The sequence below is a fragment of the Thunnus thynnus genome, chromosome 9 (genome assembly GCF_963924715.1).
Source record: "Thunnus thynnus chromosome 9, fThuThy2.1, whole genome shotgun sequence".
NCBI classification, from domain to species: Eukaryota; Metazoa; Chordata; class Actinopteri; order Scombriformes; family Scombridae; genus Thunnus; species Thunnus thynnus.
In genome coordinates this window covers 9,770,822-9,792,560 of record NC_089525.1, presented here as the reverse complement: position 1 = coordinate 9,792,560, position 21,739 = coordinate 9,770,822, and the positions used below count along the sequence as shown (strand labels likewise).

At 42.3% G+C, this 21,739-nt stretch overlaps 1 protein-coding gene across 3 annotated transcripts in view; it reads left to right on the top strand.

Moving 5' to 3' along the window:
* tenm1 (teneurin transmembrane protein 1) overlaps positions 1-21,739 on the top strand; it is a 185,070-nt gene that overhangs the window by 18,656 nt on the left and 144,675 nt on the right. For 2 of the 3 annotated variants that reach the window (XM_067598741.1, XM_067598738.1), the window contains exons 1-3: positions 304-793; positions 16,719-16,990; positions 20,567-20,893. In XM_067598741.1, coding sequence (XP_067454842.1) covers positions 16,774-16,990; positions 20,567-20,893 — 544 coding nt within the window. In that variant the 5' untranslated portion in view covers positions 304-793; positions 16,719-16,773. Of the gene's footprint in view, positions 1-303; positions 794-16,718; positions 16,991-20,566; positions 20,894-21,739 lie in introns of those variants that run through there. The other variant, XM_067598739.1, reaches the window with a different exon arrangement.

Here is a 21,739-nt window from a genome sequence, read left to right as displayed (position 1 = left end):
GGCTTTGCTCTTCATCATCTGAGCCTCTATAGAAGTATTCCCAACCATCAGCAGCTTCTAAAATGACTTCTACCTTAATATGGCTGATTTCTGTAATAAAAAAAATGCCTGTTGCACATACAGAAGCAATGAATTGTTTTTTTAATATTTGGGAAAATACGGTTATCAAAGCAGCAGCAGTGAGAGAAAATACCAAACTTTCACCGGTGTGGCTGTATTCATGAGTCAGCATTCCAGCACAGGACAACAGCCATATGGCATCACCTGAATGAGTCTAACTAGTGATCCAGACGACCTCCTGACGCGGGAAGGCTTGTGCGTGTTTGTGTGGCCGGTCTCTGCCACACCCCCTTCTCCTCGGTGCGGTGGTATGATCCAGGGATGCTGTTATAGCGGCACCGAGCCTCACCAGCAACAGCATCACCCGTCAAGCCTCCTCGGGTTCAACTGCGGCTAAACGCACCGCGCCGGGCTTCCTGTCACCGCACAGCGGAGCTGGCCCGCGTACAGCCCCTGCAAGGAGATCCCTTCCTCTCCGCAGAAATCGTTTCGTCGTCCTCTATCGGCATTTGAGCGAGCATCAGCATCAGCACCGCCGCCTCGAAGCCAGAGCAGCAGGCACACACACATAGAGAGAGAGAGAGAGAAAGAGAGAGAGAGGTGTCTCATCCACATTTAGCAGGAGTACCGCGTCTCAAGTCATACTTCTACCGGGGGAATTGCACCGTCTTCAGAATTTGCAGGGCTCTTATAGCATGGAATTGGACTAAAGGAATGGCTTTACGTCGGGAAGGTAAGCGACGCGTTCAGTTCTGGCCTTTAGTGGGCTCATTGAGGGGGGGATATCGGCTACAATGTTGCTTGGCTAAACGAGGTTTGGGTGCTGAGACAACGTGAGTTCACAGGAATAGGTTATTATCAGCTGTTCGGATGTGCAGTGCGGTGCTATGGCCCATGTGTGTGTGTACATGTGTGTATGTGTGTGTGAGAGAGAGAGGCAGACATAGTGAGGGGGAGAGAGAGTGAGTGAGTGTGTGTATGTGTATGGTGCGGTTTTATGAAAATGAGTGCGCCTCCTTTGAAGTGTAAGGATGCAGACTTTGTATGCAAGCCGTGTCTTCTTTGACAGCCAGTCTAAATAATGACAATTCACCTACAGTACAGTACGGCAGACTGCCTGCTTCATGTGTGCAAGTGTCGTATTGGTTTTGGTTCAACAACGCTTGCAGCCTTGAGTTGTTTTGCTCCAGTTCCGGCTGGTCCACTCCATCTCCATCAGCACTAAGGTAGCCTAATGATGCCAACAGGGGCAACGGAGATCCAGGGGGTATAGATCTCCCTGACGCGTGCCTTCTGTCTCCCAACATCAACGCAGCCTACCGGGCCCGGGCTAGACACTGCCACCACTAAAGGGTCCAATAGGCACGTCATGATACATTACAACACTGTGACTCACTGTGTTACGCAGATAAACAGCTGTTATATCCATTTTTACATCTAACAGATGAAGTTGGAGCCTTTTGGAAGATGCTGCAGCCGGTGAAGCCATTTCTTGACTAAATTATTGAGCTGCATGATATTTTTTTTTCCTGCACACTGGTGGTGTCTAAAATGTGTGAGGGTAAATAATTAAGACCAGCAAATGCATTTTGATAAATCATAATTATTGTGAAGGCAGCGTAAATTGCACCGGGATGGATATGCTCCGATAGATTTAAATTAGACCTCCTCACTCCTCTCCTTCACAGTAGATTATAAATAATTGCTTCAAGTGAGCCACTGAAGGCATATTTCCAATAAATAAATAATGAAATAAGCACACAAATAAATAAATAATAAATATTTCAGAATAATTGTCTAAATATATTCCTCCATTAACGAGAAACTCTCTCTCGGAAAAAAGCAAACTCCCATACTTTCCTGCATGGTTTGTTAAGCTTGCTCTACTGGTCTGTGGAATGGAAAGGAGCTCTATACCTTTCATTTGAAAATGCAAATGCATTGTAATCAGAAACTACAATTTGTCAATATGTCTAATACATGGATCCAGTGCATTACTCCTCCATCCAGCCTCTGCACACATCTTTCAGAGAACTGTATTGATGTTTGGATTGTTTCACCCATCAGGCATACCTGCATTCTACCACATTATTTTAAGGCCTGAAAACAACAACAACAACAAAAAACAGCTTTAATTACAAGTCCAGAGCCTACAGTATATGAGCTATGTTCTGTGAGTGTATGTGTGTCACTTCCCTACCTGACGCCGTTCACATTGATGCGGGCACCGTGTTTAATTTTTCCTTGGCTTGCGTGTTATTGATAGTGATGATAAAAATGAGGCAGTCTGTATTTGCTCTTTTTGATTAATAGACAGCATCTGTGCAAGGAGGTTAGGTGATACACACACACACACTCTGTGTCTTTTTCACACGCTCGCACACACTACCTGTACAAAATACACACTTACAGTCACTCCACTCGTGCACAGAAGAAGAAGAAGATGATGTAGATGTATGGGACCTGGGGAGGTTGATGATTGTAATCCTCCATTCATTTCTCCTTCTGCACTGTAGTGCTGATGGCCAGTGTGTCATAGCTGGTGGCTGCTATTGTCTTCTCAGGTGTGTGTGTGTGTGTGTGTGTGTGTGTGTGTGTGTGTGTGTGTGTGTGTGCGAACTTGTTGTCTATGTGGAGGCCAAATAGGGATGATGCTCTGGAGGTGGTGATGAACAGTGATTAAGTGCATATCGGAAATGGCACACCCATTATGGCAACGCCTTCACAATTAGAGGACAGGTCTTTGAATTGAAATGTCACTCCACCAATTATATGCTGCGCACATGCCACTGATAAGGCATTGACATTTCTGTCAGTCAACCAACCAACCACATGACTAATCAATCAGTTAGATATTTAGGATTTTACGTTTCAACTTGAGCCAACACACTGTGGTTGCTCCATCCACAGCAGCAGTTAATGATCAGCGGTGCTGCTATATTAATTATCTTTTTCAGCTGTTCCACACTCACTTTTTAATTTTCAGAGTTGTTGTTGTTCAGCCGGTTGTGCATATGGCGTTTTGGAGATCCAAAGAAGCCGCTCAGCTGCTTGGCTTGGAGTCCCATCATTATTTCAGTGCAACTTCCTGACGATTTAGGCCTGGAGTGCCGATTGTTAGGATACTGGCGCTTTGCCTCGACTGTCAGCAGATCCTATTGTCCTGAGTCAAGAAACCACTAACAAAAAAGTCTTCACTTGCGTCTAATAATTTGTGTTTTTTTTTTTTTTTTTTCTGAGATTTGAGTGATATTGCATGGCCTTTGGATAGTGCAGTACTGTGCGAGACAGCGGGGGAGTTCTTTTTGTTATCCAGCCCTGCATTATTTATGAATTTTCATTCCAGGAATGCAGGAGCCCCTGGCACTGTAATGCTCCCTTCTCCCATGGAATCACACACTCGCACACTTCCCTCGCTGCCCCACAAGTTCGCTGCAAATCTAAATTTCCTTAATAAAATCGGGGGTCGTGAATTAGCGAGAGGACAACGAGAAAGGCATCAGAGGTTGTTTATTATATTGAGTACAACACTTAGTGCTGCAGTCAGAGTTGAAGCTCGCAGGCAATATGAGGCCCAGTGGGACTTTTTATCCCCCCTCACTCTCTCCTTCCTTCTCCACATGTCCATCATATGGTAAGAATGTAATTGCTGGAAGAGCATAAAATGTGTCAGAGTGCTCGCCACCCTGCTGATAATTTTAAAGTAAAAGAAGACGTACCAGTCGGTGTAATCAGGCCGCTGGACCACTAGACTTGCACACACAAACACTTAGAGATGTAACCATTGTACATCTTCAAATATTTACCTTCTTGCTGCAATGCTGCTCCATCCTCAAGAGGAATTGTTTAACAAATCCTGCAGTGCTAATTAGCGTTTCCTCTATTCATTCAGCTATGGTTGGACTCTGCAGAAAGGAAATTACCAGCACTGTGATTAAAAAAAAAAAAAAGTGAAATACAAAAGCAATATAGCATCGCCAAATTACCCTATAAAAATCTCTTCCATAAAAATATGGTAGTGTTTACAGCTGTGTTCACAGTTAATGCACTTAGCACAGCAAGGCATTCTTTGCTGTGCTAAGTGCATTAAAGCATTTGCTGATAATCAACAGTGAATATGATAATCTTCATTCTAACACATGGTCATTATTTCACTGATTGGTACCAATTTAATACAACAGTATTCTGTGTTTGAAATATTACGTTTTAGGTTTACATCAGACTCCATTTATGAACATGACAGTCTCAGACCAAAATGTCTCCTCTTTGCTTGCTCTTATCTTTTCTTTCACTCAGTAGAACCTCATGGATAAAAATATTTTCCTATCAGCAAGCTTTTTGTGAAAACTATGCAAGTCTATTTTGTTTTTTTTTTCCCCCTCTCTATGATAAAGTGCCCAAATTAGTGCTGTCAAAATTAATTTTTGAATTAATTTGAAATATTTAACGCATTAAAAACAATTAACATATTAATGTTTTTCAGAGGCTGTAAAAGGCTCCGTTTTTTGAAGAAGATTCTAGTGTCATATGAAAGTAGACGACCTAGTAGAGTTATCTATTTGTACCAACCATGTCATGATAGCTTGTCTGGAAGTAAATAATGCTCCAAGGTTAGGCTGCATTTTGGTGAGGGAAAAGGGTCCCTTTGAACTCTCTCTCTCTCTCTGTGTGTGTCTTCCATGTGAATCAGAATCTTTTTCATATTTTCATAGACTGTTGTGGATCTTGTTGAAATTCAGCTGGTACTTGAACATGGAACACATTTATTGTTGTTAATTATCATTTATATTAGTGCATATAAGAAATTATTGCCTTCTAAGCTGATATTTAATTTTAATGGCCTTGATGGTTTAGGAATTCAGCTAGCACTTTAAAAGCCTGGGTTTTGTTATTATTTCTGTTATGCATATAAGAAAAATGTCAAGCTGACAGTCAATGTCCTTGATGGATTTATTGGATATTTGTAGTTCACAGGAGAGAATCTGTTGCTATTAAACAATGAATTTAAATATACTTCTTCGGTGTTGATTCTGCATTAATTCTGTGATTTTGCATTTTAATATCCATTATTACAGCCTTCAATATTAAGAAGGAAAAAAGCGATTCATCACGATTAATCACAGCAAATTGTGTGATTAATTAGTTTGTTTTGTTTTTTTAATCAATTGACAGCTCTAATCCAAATAGTGTTTATTTTAGTGTTGAAACCAAAAGCAAGGCCAACAGCAACAGAGAAAAAGACAGAAATAGTATCAAAACCAAAATCACCTTCAGTCATGAGTGCTGCAGACACACACACACACACACACACACAAACAGTATATACCTCAGGCATTCTTCTTTTAAGTATTTGGCTATGTCTCATCTGGCATCTTCAACTCACTATTCTCTCTTGTCTTCCTCCATTGGGCTATAGGCAAGAGTCAGGAACTATATTCAGTTAAATAAGATGCAGGGGGTTATGTGTGATTTGTATTGCGAAAATGCAATCACAGCCTCTCTTCACACTCCTCCACCTTCATCTCCCCCCCACCCACCACCACTACCACCACCACCACCACCACCACCACCCTTTAAATTCTGAAGACTGAAGGATCAGAACCACGAGAGGCTTATTGGTCAAGCCCACTCTACCTCTCTGTAAAATATGAGATTAATTTGTCAAGAGGAGTGTGTGTGTGTGTGTGTGTGTGTGTGTGTGTGTGTGTGTGTGTGTGTGTGTGTGTGTGTGTGTGTGTGTGTGTGAAGAGGAGTGCTGATGGAACACACCTAGCTGGAGGGCTGAGACCGAAGAGCTGTCAGCATGATGTCGATTGAAGTGTGCGGTAATTTTTGAGAACTTCACTTGTGTTGCACTGGATTGTGTCATGTTGCGAGGCGTTTCTTTTATCTAGTCCACCACCTCCTCTGTAAACATTCTACAATATGCTTTGTGGAAGGTTGTTGTTATTTGAAGCGTCTTCTGCAGGATTGTGTAATTGTATGGGTGTCCATTTTATTTTGTCCGCCTCCTGTACTGTATGTGAACACAAAATTTGCACATACACAAAACTATATGCATATAATATTTAAGCAGGCTCACACACATGCAGTACAATACACACACACACACACAAACACACACTCTTGGCACGCTATCACTCACATTAAACACAAACACACACACACACTCTCACAGAAAGCCGTTGCACACCTACAGGGACTCATTTCTCACCGTGAAATTTTTATTAATCAAGTCAGTGGACAACTTTAGAAGAAGAAAAATCAATTTTTGTTTCTTCCCCAATTTATTACCACATAAATTGTCCTTCACTTCAGCATGCGCATCTCGGTGTTGGCATCGAAATAATTAAGTAAAAATCCATTATATTTGCGTTGATTTTATCCCGCTTTTGTTGACACAAAGGACAAAAGGGAGTCAGCCAGCTTTTACTGACGGCTGACGAGACGTACGGCAGCATTTCACCTTCGGTCTAATCAATACGGGAAGATTATCAGGGAAGGATTCCATCAAAATCAGATCTATGAAATATTCAGAAAAACTTTGGCATGATCAATCCGAAGACAACAACTACCGTTTCTTATAGCAACTGTAACACAGTGATTGATCTGAGAGTGGGTTGACCAAACACCCGCAACACAGCAGAACACAATGAAACATCAACATCACATTGTGCTCCTATTTTTACCTCAAGAACATGAATAATATCTCAATATGTATAAGTTGCATATGCAGTTTTGTTGCATGCCTATGAAGTGATTTATTTAGCAACATAAAACATGTTGACGGTATACTGTACATCTCTCTTTTAAACGAGTTCATCTATTTCCTGCTGACTGGTAAATAGCCTCATGTGTATCATCAGTAATATTCATGGCTCTACTTTCTAGATGATCATGAATTATTAACCCATAGAAAAGATGAATAGCTCCAAAACGGTGCTTGATGCATCTCTGTTGGAAGCCATGTTTTATACAATACAATACAGTACTGTACTGTACTGTACTGTACAATTGAGTTCAATATGTTTTTCAGCATGTTGCAAAGCGGGAGTTGTTTTGTTGTTCAGGTTTAATTTCAGAATGAGTCTTGATCCACCATGAACTCTGGGATGTATTTCAAGTATGTGTATCATCACCCAAATTGACTTCTGACTGCAGAGACACGTATTCTCTGCCAGAACGCCAAGCCAAACTGCACAAAGAAAAGTGATTCGAGCAAAAAGCCGATATCTACTCCAAGAAAATCATGGCAGCAGTGTACAGCCATTTTTTTCAAGTAAAGCAGACCTAATGCATGTTGTCTCCAGATGTAATAATCCTGAAATCCCACATTTTACAGCATGCACTGCATGTCATCCCGACCCGATGTGCCTAGAAAAGGAATTGTTTGTAAAATTCTTATGTTGTTCTCTTAAATGTGCTCAGAAGGCACAATGATTCATCTGACAAGCAACAAAATGAGAAATGCAAATTTTTAGGGAACATGCCTGATGTAGTTTTGCCTAGCAAATTTTTAGAGAGAAAAGGCTGCAAATGGGAAATAAGATGTGGGATAAATGAAAAACAAAGCACAGTATATGGTATTGAATAGAAAATTTGCTTAAAATGACTACATTTTACAGTATGTGCTATTGATTTCAAGCTTAAATGATTTGTTATCTAGTAAAACTGTGACACACACATAGGGGGATTCAGGGCAGAAAACATCACTTAGATTTCTAACAACCTGGCATTCATACTGTACTTGGTGGGTTGAATTCCCATGTCTGTCTGAGAGCGTGGATAACCAAACCGTATGCTATAACCTTGAGGTGCATTTATGGTTTCTTTACACCGAACAGGCATATGGATGAATGTATTCAGCCCACACACATTTCTGTCTCATCGACTCACAAAAGAGCACTACCTGGACCACGGTTCGCTCCCAGCTGAGTCTTGTGGCCTTTGTTGAGCCGCTCCTCTTTTTGTTAGGGAGCATTTTCCTGTGCAAGGCTGCTGAGTTCTGCCTGTATTTGTTATAACCTGAAAAGCGAGAAAATCAATAAAGATGGTGCTCACGATGTTCACTCTCTGGCGTCTTTATGGTGAATACTTCAAACTTTTGTTGACAAAGAAGAAAACATATTAATAGTATAGCCATAATCATTTTCACAATAGTTGTCTATTACCATTACCCTCCATTTCAGTTGCAGTCCAACATAAATCATCTCAACTTCCTTCAAGGTGCTTTATACACAAAATGTGTATTTTTGAACAGACCTATAAATCTAATCGTGCTGTCACCAGTAAACAAACAATATACAGATGAGAATATACAGAATGAACTCTCACAGCTAAATGATTCTGTTAAACTTCCCCTTTAGTCTGGCAGACATGGCTGCAACTTCACCTCCTACGCACAAGTCTTAAATAACATTTTTGTATAACAACTTAGTCCAAAATACATAAAAATAAGTACCTCTTTCAAGTAGCTATTTTAGTAACAACCAGCAGGGTACAGCGGTAAATTTCAGCAAACATTCCCATAACACTGTTCACATGTACATTCACAATCCAACGAGCAGACATGTCTATTCCTGGTTATAGCCTGAACCCACAATCCAATTCTCAATATTAAGCAATATGAAATTTCTCTGTGCCATGATAACTTCCTCTGATCCCAGATTAAGTTTCACCCAAAACCTGTGGCTCACACAGTGTTTCCACTTAATGTAGTTATGCTGAAAACATGTTGTGCCGCCATTGCTAACTATCTGTAGCTAATCCGTAGCAGTTGCTAACATGTTAAACTGAACCCAAAGCATTTACCAACTTATTCGACACATGTTGGCAACTTTAACGTGTTTTTTGTGCCTGAAAAGGGAGAGAGTCAATAAAGATAGTGTTCACGATGTTCACTCTCTGGTATCTTTATGGAAAATGACGCAGCCGGGACAAGAGCTCCCTCTTCTGGACTTTTACAGAGATAAGCAGTCAATCACCAAGGACAAATCGCCCGTCATCTACTCGGCAGATTTAGAGGCTTCCCTCAGTTTAGATTACAGACTATTTTACTGTTTTTCATCGGCTTAAATTTTTATTCAGGACATTTTCCCTTCTTTTCTCTTACTGCATTACTCCTGTTGGTTTAATTCTACTAATGAATTCCACACATGAATTTTTGAAGTTTTCTAATAATTTTAAAACTGCACTATTAATTCCAAAAATTAACAATACATGTTAACCTTTAATTTATTGAGATGATATCTGCATGAACCTTAAATTATTGAACTGGCATGCGCATGAACTTCAATCCACCACATGTCCTGAGCCTGCAAGAGGCCAGGAGAATCACAGAGGAGGTGAGGGCTGAGAACAGATCTGAGGAGAAAGAGAAGCCACAGGGAGCGCTCTGGACTGGACTGGATTGGGAACATCACAAAAATCCTTCTACTCCCACGTACTGCCTGGGTTTTCCAAATGACAAGCATCGCAATGTAACATGTAGATGGAAGATTAGCCCACTTAGCATTCAGAAATCAATCTGTAATGCTGCTCAGTAGCTAGTAGATCTTTTCAGTTACTCCTCTGCAGGGATAATGCTCTTTACTCACTCATTTCTCTGTAATCAACAACTTCATAAAGGAGGTGCGCAGGAAATACTGTCTAATCACCAAATCCAATTTCTGGAATCAAAGGCATTGATTTATCAATTAATTCTGCATCTATAATGCTGCCACTTTGCTTCTCTTTGGGTGTTGGAGGTTTTAGTGGTCAAATGCATTATTGAAAGAGGCTTTTTACCAAGAAGTGGCTGATGCAGAGAGCTTAGGAGGTTGTCAGTCTTGATGTAATGCTTTATTTGCAAAGCGAGTTAGTGTGAACAGCCTTTTAGTCCTTCTAGGAGGACAGTGACATGTATTTATCTTGCGAGAGAGGAGGAATATCAAATGTGTTGAATAAGGCTTTGCCTTGTCAGGAATATTGATTAAGTGGTTTTGGGTGGTGTCTCTTGCTCCTTGTGTGTGTCTGTGCATTTGTGGTCAAATGTCTGTGTGTCCTTGTGAGTTAATGTGTTGTTGTGCATGTGAATGCGCGTAGGGGGCAATTGTGCTGTTGCGTATTCTCGCCTGTTTGTGTTTTTTGTTTGCTCCCTGGTCTTCTGGGGAATCAGCAGCGGGCTTTAGATCAGAGAGAGAGAGAGAGAGAGAGAGAGTAGAAGTGGATATCATGAAAAGAAACTGGTAGTCTGGTAAGAAGCAGTGGGGAAAAAAAAGTTATACCTTAGTCAAGATCTAAAAGAAAGAAAAGTTTTAACTGTAGTCAAGATATAAAAACGGTCTTTGAAAAGTTAAAGCAGCTACTTCCTCGCTCTAGGCCACATTCAGAGGGCATGAATAGTGTAAGACCTTATGGATTTCTCCACGCTGCTCAGGAATGCAGTGCCGATGTGAGATCTGACCCATGTACACTATAAATAGTCAAATGGTCCAGGATGGTTTCCTGGCTCCTGACAGCTTCTGACAAGAACTGATCTGCTCTGCGAGTGGACCTGGACACACACACACACACACACATACACATGCGCACTGATTTCCACCGCTTCTTGGTCACGCTCTCATTCCGACGCTAGTGGGCACACATTCGAGCTCGCCGGCGCTGCTGTGTCACGTAAATGACTCGCTTTGTACATACATGCATTAACCTTGGGTGTTACTGTGTGAGGGATAATGGAGGTAGGCAGCACTCTGGTGGCTGAATGGTTAAGGCGGTGCAGAAAAACCACGAGCAGGGGGTTCACACAATAAAATCTTTACTGGCCTTTTCTCTTTCTCTATGGCGTGTGGGTGTTCAAGTGTGTTGTTTGTCAGTGTGAATGCTATAAGTGTGCGTGGGTGCAGGGGCATTGAGTGTGTGTTAGTATGTGTTTCATCTTTGTATCATATCAGGATTACAGTACTGTATGTATGATGAGGTCTAGTGGTGTGTGTGCCGGTGTGTGTGCGCGAGTGTGTGTGTATACACTACAGTATGGGTTCTGCTGGTAAACTCGGCATTAGCAGCAAGAGATTTCAGGGTTGGTCAGCTATGAAAGCACAACTACGTGACGAGAGTGCTGCCGCCCACAGATAGCGAGCCCTTATCCACTAATTAAAACCTTCTATCACTCCACGTCTCACTTGGCAATCTCTCTATCGCTCAGTTCTCCCCATTTTTACTGTGAAATCTCTCCATCACTCTTTTTTATCCTCATTCTCCATTCATCCCTCCTCTCCTGCCTCTTGCCAGGTGCCGAGGGCTCCCAGTGGGCGGTGCATTGTTTTGTTGTGTTTCAGGTGGTTTAGGTATAACAGGGTCCTGTGGGTCCTTCAGGGTCTCTCGTCTGAGGTGTCCCTGTCATATGCCTCAGGAGCCATGGTGGTGCTAACGAATGGAACAGATATCTCTTTAAGCTCTATCCCGCCATCTTTCCACAAACACACACACCCTCACTCCAGGAGAGGCGTCTCTCTCTGACAGCTCACTGTTTACTCTCGTAGGACCTGTAACCTGGATCTGCATTTGCTGCTACAGACTGCATCTCGATTCCTTCTGATGATTAAGCCATTGTAATGGCAGACAAAATGAGAACCTGCAAACAACACCGGGATTGTCACGACTTCACTTCGGAGAGCATCTGCGGCGACGAGTTAAAGTTTTATGCCTTAGTATGAATATATTTTTCAAGGTTTCTCATCGTCATTCCTGCGGCTTGCGAGGCCTGTTTAGCGAGCGGGATTAGCTCGTCTCTGTGCAAACAAGCTTCATGGAAATGTGCAAAGGCCAAAGCTAACAAAGAAAGTAGCTCCCTACTCACTGGGGGTCTCCAGGCTGTTATGAAAATAAGACCTTCTCTGCATGGTGGAAATGTATTTGTAATCCTGGAACTATGCTGTATCAATAATCTGAGGAGCTAATATTGTTGGATGGCACTCTGCTCTCCCCATCCTCCTTGTTTATTTACCAATGTGAAACTCAATTTCTCTGCCTCTGCCTGGCCCCAATCCTCTCTCTGTATCTCTCTCTCTCTCTCTCTCTTCTTTTTTTTTTTTTTTTCCATTTTGCATGCCCTCTCTTCCTGTTCGTCGTGATTTCAGCACATTCATTTGAGATTGGAAAGTGTAAATCGGTTTTGACTCGTCCTCATGGTCCTTGCCTTTACACATGACAATCTCCGCCGTTGCTGCTTGCGTTTTTGTTGTTGTTGTCGGACATCTTAGGGACCCCGCCCCTCTGGAGATGGCTTGGAGCGTAAATCCTGTTTAAAAGCAACTGTGTATTTGAGCCTCTATCACTTCTCTAAGCAGATTTGTGAAAACAGCCCACTGGTCTATGGTTGCACTGTTTGAGTAAATGGATGGATAGGAGGGGATCAAGTGGGTGAAGGGTCCCATTAGTTATTATTGCAACTGTGTAGTGATGGATTATCACTCCCGCATGGTTGTATGTGTTGTGTGTATGTTAGAGAGAGAGAGAGAGAGCGGGTGATAAAAAGACAGAAAGAAACGGGTTAGCAGTAGATGAGGGGAGGAGGAGGAGGGGGCAACAATGTAATGTGATGCATGTGTTTCACTCAGCGTTGTCACTTTGTATTAATTTTAAACCAAGTGGTGAAGAGTTCATTACACTCTGATGAATTATAGATTAGCATTAAATTGGAAATAAAATCATACAGTAACATATACATACACTGTCACTGCATATTTTCTCTGTTATTCCATTAGTAGAGCACACAAACCCACACGAGATGCATCTCAATCTCCAACTTTGTCTTTACAGCAATACTGTATTGTCTGTTTAATAAATTAATATTCTATTGAGTAGACATACAGTAGTGTACTGTGGTTAATAGAGTAGGTTGGTATGCATTAATAATTGAAGTCCATGAATTTTGCATATATGTGTTGCACCACGACACTCTATATTATGCTTAAGCTGCTATAACTAACTTTAGACTGGAATGATGGGGCGTTTGGGTTCAGTTTCCTAAGGTAGCTACCATGAAAGTTTACCTGTTAATATCCTAATAATAAACAAAGAAACTATCAAACTTAGCAGTAGATCTATTCACATTGACTGTGCTGTATTTTAAACAGTTTACTGACTGCTTTTTGGAATGTACAAATAATATTCACCTATATAGTTGAAAGGAAACAAAAACACAAAAAACACAAATTAGACCCATTTAAAATAACAAATAGTCACATTTCAAATAATACTAAACAAAATGATCTTTACCAAAACAAGCAAATCAATTAATTACCTGAAAAAATATGCAGAACTTGGCTTAAATCAAAATATTACAACACAAAACTTAAATCCCCTCAGATTTCTTTGAATCCCTATTTCTCCTCCTTTTAGCACCATTTCTCTACCACAGACTCAGATCAAATACTTGACTAGACTCTAAACACCACAGTGGGCCCACAGCACACACACACTCACACTCACACACACGTAAAAACAAAAATAAAAATAAAAAGTTGCAGGCCTGTGCTTGGCTCTCAGAATCCTTATCCTCAGCAGAGCAAAGACACAGAAATCCCAACTCACAGTTCAGCATCGGTCCTGGAGAAACAGTTTGTGGTCTGAGAGATGAAACCACACGGCAGCAGAGGTGGAATCCTTGTCAGGAAGCACGCAAACAGTCCTTTCTGGTCAACAATGGCATCCTCTAAGATAGCGACTCACTAACTTAAGCTTAGCGCAGACACACTCGCATAAAACATTTGCCCAAATCAACTGTGATCGTGCAAGACATGCCCATTATAGTCTACAGCTACAGTTTTCTGCTGTTTACTTAAACATTCACCAGGCGATCTACCCAAGAGTTTCTCAACGTTTCTCCCACTCTGTGTTTCTCTCTCTTCTTTGCATCTCTCCTCCGTTTTTTTTCTAACTCCGCTTCTTTACCTACGGCCTGAAACTATAGGCACAATCTGTGTTTTTTTATTTAGTTTACCCCACTGTTTGACTTCAGTATTGTTTAGAACTGTTTAACTATTTATACCAACTTTATTAGGAACTAACCTGTTTTAGTCCCTTTCATTTACACTGGGGCTACACGTGCATGAAGATAATTAAGATCAGTTGTCAGTTGCTGGCAGTATACTGATGCAATCAGCGAAGCACTTAGTTAGGCAGCTTCACTAAGGGGATCCCTCAGTGCACCGTGTAGTCCGTTGCTCTACATGTACATAAAAAAATCATGAGAGCTATGATACAAATCTTGTAGTGAAGGTTTTGAAGATTCTGATATTAAAAATTTACTCCAGCATGGTGCTAATTATTTCAATATCCTCAGACCTTTCCAGGACTGCCCTTGTCTGTTTTCTATGAATAGTTACTCATAGTGAAACTCTGGTACCTCCTACGCCCCGAGGTGGTTGTTCCTCAATTCCAAATCAAGTGTGGTGTTGTGCTCAGGTGGCACATTCTGTCTTGTCCTACAGAACGCCCATGTGTCTTGTTTGAAGTGAGCTTGGCTCTAGGAAACAACCTCCAGGTTTTGACATCAAAACCAAGAATCAGCCCCCCTAATGGGCACCCCACTGTGGGCTAGAATTAGCTGGAATAACCCCCGCCAGCAGGCTTACTTCTCTAAATGCAGGGGCCTCTGAGGACGAGATGGAGGGTGGAAAGCGTGTAAGGTAGGGGAGGAAGAACGAGGATAAGAGGGAAGGCGGAGAGCAGAGTCAGACCGGTACAGAAAAGATGGATGGTGAAAGAGGAGTGAAAGAGTGAAGGGGATTAACCAAGATGTGAAGGTGAAGTGTGCATTTTACATTGTACACGTCAATATACAAGCAGGACTACATGTACTGAGCAAAACGTTCGCTAAACGGTCTTCATGCGTGCTTGTGTGTATGTTTATGTGTGTATGTACGTGTGCAGACATGATGAGGGAACAAGATGGTGCACCCGTATGCAGGATTGCATGCTTTCATTCTTGCGTGTAAGTGTGTGACAGACATAAAACGGGACAGAGAGGCCTCTGTGGAGACAGACAGCAGTCAGTGCCTGCAGCAAGCTCAGAGCTCACAGGGTAATGTATACTCGCTCCTCGCTGTACCAGAGAGAAGGTGACACCAGTCAATCCCTTTCTGACAGGGCAGCTGAGATAATAGCGGGCTTTGATTCCTTGCAATAACTCCTGCCAATCAAAATGAAAGGCATCGTGATTGCAGGGAATCACAAGTGTGTGTGTGTGTGTATGTGTGTGTGTGAGAGAGTCGTAAGAGCTCACTGTATACTACAGTACGGCTAAGATAATTGGACGCAATATGCGGTCGTGTATTTTAAAGGCATTGTTATGCTTTGTGTTATCATTAAAGAGAAAACAAAGGAACAAGATGGAAGACAAGTGTAGAGCTTTTACAGATCATCTGCGCTATGATAATGTCTCCGGGGGGAGGGAGGGAGGGGTGGGGCGGGTGAGGGTGAGAGTGGGATGAACGTGCGAGCGACCCGTTTTTTGGCTCTTTGCTGTCAGGGGTCAGCAGGCGGTCTGTGTGTGCACGTGTGCATGCAAACTCGTGCGTGTGTGCATGTGCATGCATGTGGGGAATGAGGAGGGTGAGCGTGAGGCCAGGGGAAGGAGTCTTTCAGGTGGAATAAAAGCATTACTGCAGTGGTAGAAAGGTCAGCTGTAAACTTGTATCAGACTAGTGGTGATCACCCTGTGCTGCAGATCTCTGAGGTATTGAGCAGGCACGCTCTAATGGCTTTGATATATGGACTACAGGACTCCCTGAAGAGGTCAATACCATAGCACTTTGTCTCTATGAGCAATGACCCTCTCAAGCTCCATTTAGAAGCTTTATATCTGCAGGAAATAGGCTGGAAAGGCCTCAGGCAGGGCACAGTGAAAGAGAACTAATATGAATGAAGTATTTTCTAATCACTTCTTCTGTGCTCTAATCGTTGTCCCAATCAATCATTAGTTATGGCGGTATAAGCATATTGCGCCGGACGTTATCAGAAGTAGATTTTGATGTGGTTGAGGGAAGAACAAGGGAATCTGAGCTGAATAGAACAGAAAGAGCTGATTTATCATTACTCAATTTGAGAGGACAATGACACTGTAAAGACTGGTGTCTAATAGTGTTTCATCATTACTTTAGAATCTGGTGAGTCACAGTGTTTAATGAAAGTGACAGACATGGGTCTCAGCTACAAATTTGTTGATTTATCCAGAACTTGTCAATGGTTGTCTGTAAAAGAGAGATAAAGCTTACAATAGCTGGAGAAAACAGAAACCACAACTGACAGAACAGAACGCTGCGCTTGATTTTGGCCAATTTCTCTTCAAACACATCCGGACATAATGGCCACCATGGCGGTCCCCTCTGAGTGTATTGATTTGGAACTAGCCTTTGGTGTGAAATATTAAAGAAGCCAAAAACTGTTTATGAATGCCCGCTGTAATTGGAATGAGCAGATGTTGCAATATTGTTCCGCTGTGTTCAATAACACAGTTCTTGTGCTATTTTTCTCCTCTACTCTGTCTGTTCACTCCCCTGTTCCCTTTCATTTTCCTCCACCGGCCCACCCTTCTTCCTCCTTACTGTCCTTTGCATTCTCCCTTCCTCCCTTTCCCACTTTCCCGCCATTTTTCTCACCTCTCCTGCCTGTAGAGTCTGTGCTCTGTGCTGTGGCTGTGCTGAGTGACTAAGCGGAACCCTACAAGCCATGGAGGAGATGGACAGTAAACCCTACCAGCCGTTGTCGAAGGGGCGCCATGAAATGGAGATGTCGTACACCAGTTCGTCTGACGAGAGCGAGGACGGCCGCGCCCACCACCGCTCCTACACCTCACGCGAAACCCTGCCTGACTACACACACGAGCTACGCCTCACCCTTGGTTCACACCGGGAAAGACAGAGCAACTACAGCCAACCCCAGCCAGGTATCACGCAGTGTGTGCATGCTCAGGGCATGCTTTGGCAAGATGTATTTACCTAAAAATATACATCCACTGTTGCACAGATGCTGCATGTGGACTCAAATGGATACTGGCACAAAAAGACATACATATACTGGAGCCAGACACACACACACACTCGCAGAGGTCTTTAAGAGGGCCTATGTGAATTACCTATTACAGTCCACAATGAGCCAGAAGGACAGTCGGAGGCAGCCAATTACCTCTTCTCCACGGAGGTGATATTTCTCTCCCACAGCTAAACTAGGTCAACCCCAAACCTCTCTGGCCTCACCTGGGGTGGAACACCACCCTTCATTACACACACACTCACAGATACAGACACGGTCGGACATAGGCACACATGCAAAGGCACGTTGACACATACACACCGAAAAATTCTCCCCTGCCGGTGACAGGAGGAGAAATGGGCCAGTGCGTGCTGTGATGGATGGCCTTTATGCAGGTCATGTGTGGTGTTAAGAGAGAAGCTGCACCTCATCAGGAGAACGCCGCTGTGCAGGGTTCATAGTGATCAATAGATACTCTTTCCTTCACCCCAACCTCCTGCTACTCTGCAAGACCTACCCACTATGCTAACAAGCAACATTAACCATTCATAACAGTTACAAGTCCTGACAAGCAGGCCGCTCCGGGGATTTCATGGTTTGAATGCCACCTGCTATGGATTTTGTCGTATTGTTCGCCATACAGCAACCCATCAATGGCCATCAGTCATCATCGTGTTGCTACTGTGTCCTCCTGAACATTGCAGTGTCAAAGAGAATTTGCCTTTTTCAACAATTATTCTGCCTTTCTGTTTCCATAACAAACAACATCCCCTGCCATCGCTGTCATATGGTAAGGTGCAAAAGACCCCCCAAAGCAGCCTTTGAAATGTCAATGGCAGCCGGTTCTGCGAAGCACATCTGTTCATCTTTGGGCTACAGAGTTATATATAGTATACCCTACCTAAGTTACCAACTGTTAAGAGGGGACATCGCCTCTAGTGATGTTTTTAATGGATTACCGTGTTCCTGACAAAGATCAGCCAGTTCATTTCTCCTCTAATTCCCAGCCCATGTTCTTTATAATTTCCTTTATCTTTTAAACCTCTGCATCTCACCATCTCCTCCTTTCTTTTCCCCTCCTTCCTTCCTATCTCCTATCTGTTTATTTTCCCTAATGTCACACATTTTTCTCTGTCCATTTAATCCTACATCACCTCTTTTCAGAGATATATCTATATTCTCTATAGTGGATTTATACTCTTTATATTAGTGTCATGGCTGTATCTATAGCTCAGTGACCCTTCATCAGTACTGAAGACAGCTGAATAAAATAATTTAAACTCAGTGTAGTTCATTCAAGGTTTTCAACGCTGTGTTTACAAAACCAGAAATTAATTACAGTATAAATGTTGGGTTAGGGTTAAGGTTAACAGGATCTGAGTATAAATGAATGCATCATTATGAAAAGATATCATGTAAATGCTTATTTGTGGGTCTTTTATCACTTAAATGCATAAAATAAAATAAATATCGGGTGTATGTTTGGAGCAGTTGGGGGGGGGGGGGGGCATCAAAAACTGAAACTATGTGAATGCTATTTCCTGCATTTATATACATTTATATCAATCTAATTCATAACACTTTATGGTGAAATTGATCATCATGCATTCCAAAATTCTGAAAAATTACATTATGTTATTCAAATTATGTTTCATTGGTGTATAATCTTACATTTGCATCTCTGCTAAAATGAGCACTGCCTTGCACTTGCTTATCTTTGATTAATGTTCCTTTCCAGTGTCTTTTTAGGAGACTATAAGTAGTAAATCAAATATAAAATAAATGATTTTTTTTGGTGAAGGTGGAAGTACCTTTCTCAGCTCAGAATTGTGGCTGCACCTCTTTCTCTCTGGCTGTGTACTGTAGACTAAGCATGTAGCCTGAAAGACAAAACCCAGGGCAAAAAACGTCCATAAAACGCTACCTCACTGTTGGTCAAAATGCTTATTGCTGTACAGTATTAATTAAAGGTGACTCAGATGAGTGCATCAACTTAAGTACCATCTCAGAGCTTCTCACATCTGGATTATGGCAGCTGGACGGCAAGGTGATGCTTTTTAGAGAGACTTTAGTGAGTAAATCAAACTGAATTCTTACAGGATTTTGAAAAAGTGAGCAGGACATGTCCCCTGCATCCGCAGCGGAAACAAAAAATAGATGTGTTTATCTTCAATTACATTATGACCCAGACTGTTTTAGCTGACATTTTGATTTTTGCGTATGACAAGTACTTAGAACGCTGTGTGAAAGTACTTATATTATAAAGTCAATTTTTTGCTGAAGTAAGTCAAGGGCAACTGACTGTAATAGCAGAAAATGGGAAGTCATTCAAAAATATTATTTTCCTTCTAATCACCAGCAAACATCTCCTCGCTCTTCTCTTCATGTGTTATAAATGTGTTTCAAAACAAAATGGCTAGACTTTTCAGTTTCCCGTCGATCCTCTTTCTTTGCTAGGAGGAAATAACCTATTTTCTCTTGAATTGCCCTATTGTAGCCAATTTGAGCTAAACAGTAGTGGGCAGTAGTGACCAATCTTGCGCCGGTTTAATTCCAGAAGAACAGTGGTGTGAGCCACAGTTGGTCTTGACCCCATCAAACAGGCACAGCAGGACACATCGCTGGTCAATGGAGTGGTCAACAGGACTGTGGCTTTTATTGAAACACTGCAGTTCTTGTTCAGAGGACCTGACCTAACACACATATTAACTGCACTAAGTGAGAAAAGGAGGAAGTCTTGAATTCTCGGTATTCAGTAGAGTCTCTATGGTACCAGGCTACTGTAGTACCTGTATAGATTTCAATTTATGCCTTGATTTTTTAAAATTACATCAGTTCCATCACTTCCACTTATACATTCTAAATAGAAAAACTCAGCTGGCAAGGAAGAAAATTTACTCAACTGCCTATAGAGAAAAAAAAAAAGTAGAGCTCAATTGAATTGAATTGAATTGAAGTGTAACCAGAGGACTAACACAGTATATCTGATGTTCTCAGATAACAGGTTGATGCTTGGGATTGGAGGGCGTTCTAATACCTGAAAGCATATGAGGCTCAATTTTTCCCTCAGTCTGAGTCAATATTAATAAGGTTTGATCTTTATCTGATCTCTTCACCCCACCAAGGAGAATATAGATGAGATCAGTGCTCTGTTTGAGCAGCAGTTCAATACATCTCAAGCTCAGTAACACACATCAGGCAGTCTGAACAGGATATAGCCTTGCTGCAAATGGTTAAGAAAAATCGAGGGTGGCATTTTGATTTGGACTTCTGCTGCAAAACTTTTAATAAATGCTTGTTCAAATAACAGCCTGTCTCTTGACATAATTTGGGAGATGTTCAGTGTTTGGCTTGTAAATGCCTTTCTCTAACAAACACCTGGTCAGCTTAGTTGCTGAGGCAAATAAAAACACATGCCAGTATCAGAGGCTTTACCGGTCTATGTCTTCATGATCTCAGTCTGCATGTCTCCCCATTTCTCCGCCTCTAGATCTAGATTTCTGTAAGGCTGGGCAGATGAGGAGCCCAGACTACCACATCCACCCACAGCAGCAGCAGCAGCAGCAGCAGCATCAGGAGGAGGAGGAGGCGTTGTGCTCTGGACCTGCCGCTCACGTCCACAGCCGCGGCTACTCCCTGGGCGTGGGTTCGGACGTGGACACGGAGCCGGAGGTGGACCCCTCTCCCGCTCACGGCCTGCAGCACATGTGGATGCGCGGCTTGAAGTCCGAGCAGAGCTCCTGCCTCACTAGCCGCGCCAACTCCGCCCTCTCTCTCACCGACACTGAGCATGACAGGAAATCTGAGCCTGACAATGGTGAGTGGAAAAAAACCTCTCTTCTTACTCTACACGGGGATTGTCCATCAATGCCAGAGGAGATAGAGTATTTTAGCTTAGCAGATAATGTTTTGCACCTTTCATGATTCATTTTCGTGCATGTAAGTAGCATGCAGCATATGCTGGAGTCAGGCTATTTCTGTATTTTTCCTCCCTGACTGTATTTCTCAATACATTCTCACACTGTCATATTATACAGAGAAAAAGATTCTAACCAATTAATGCAAAGAAAATCAACATATAACATTATAACTCTTTTCAAGGTTTAACTCACAGCCTTGGGCAATTACATGATTGAAACTCAGTTTTTGAACTAATGCTAATGCTTAAGTTCCTCTCTCTTTGAAGGTTCTTTGATGTGACTAAATACAGAAAATGTGCTATTGGTTATTCAGTCTCTGTAGTAAGCTCGTATTGAAGGTGAACCTGGGGTTGCCTGGGGATGGAGCCTGGGGAAAGTCCGGTGACGAACATCCACAGCATATGGCTTGGAAAGGATTGAATATCCATCGGAATCTGAAGCAGATTTTGGTTTAAGGTTTTGAGGAGGAGGAATTGTAGGGGTCGGACATCTACAGTACCTGACAGGCTGCCTGAGGGTAGCCGACAACCGCCTCTGTGGGAGGACTATAGCCTGGAAGGAAAGAGAAGTTGAGAGGCGGGGGTGAAGATATGGGGCCAACTAGAGAAGAGTCTGGGATGGTGCCAGCTATCTGTCTTGCACTACTGGGCTTGGCTGGGCTCCCCGCAGATGGAGAGTTAGTTAGAGGTGCACACAAACAAAGACAGAGCTCTCCAACCCATCCCCAAGGGCACTGTCTGTTT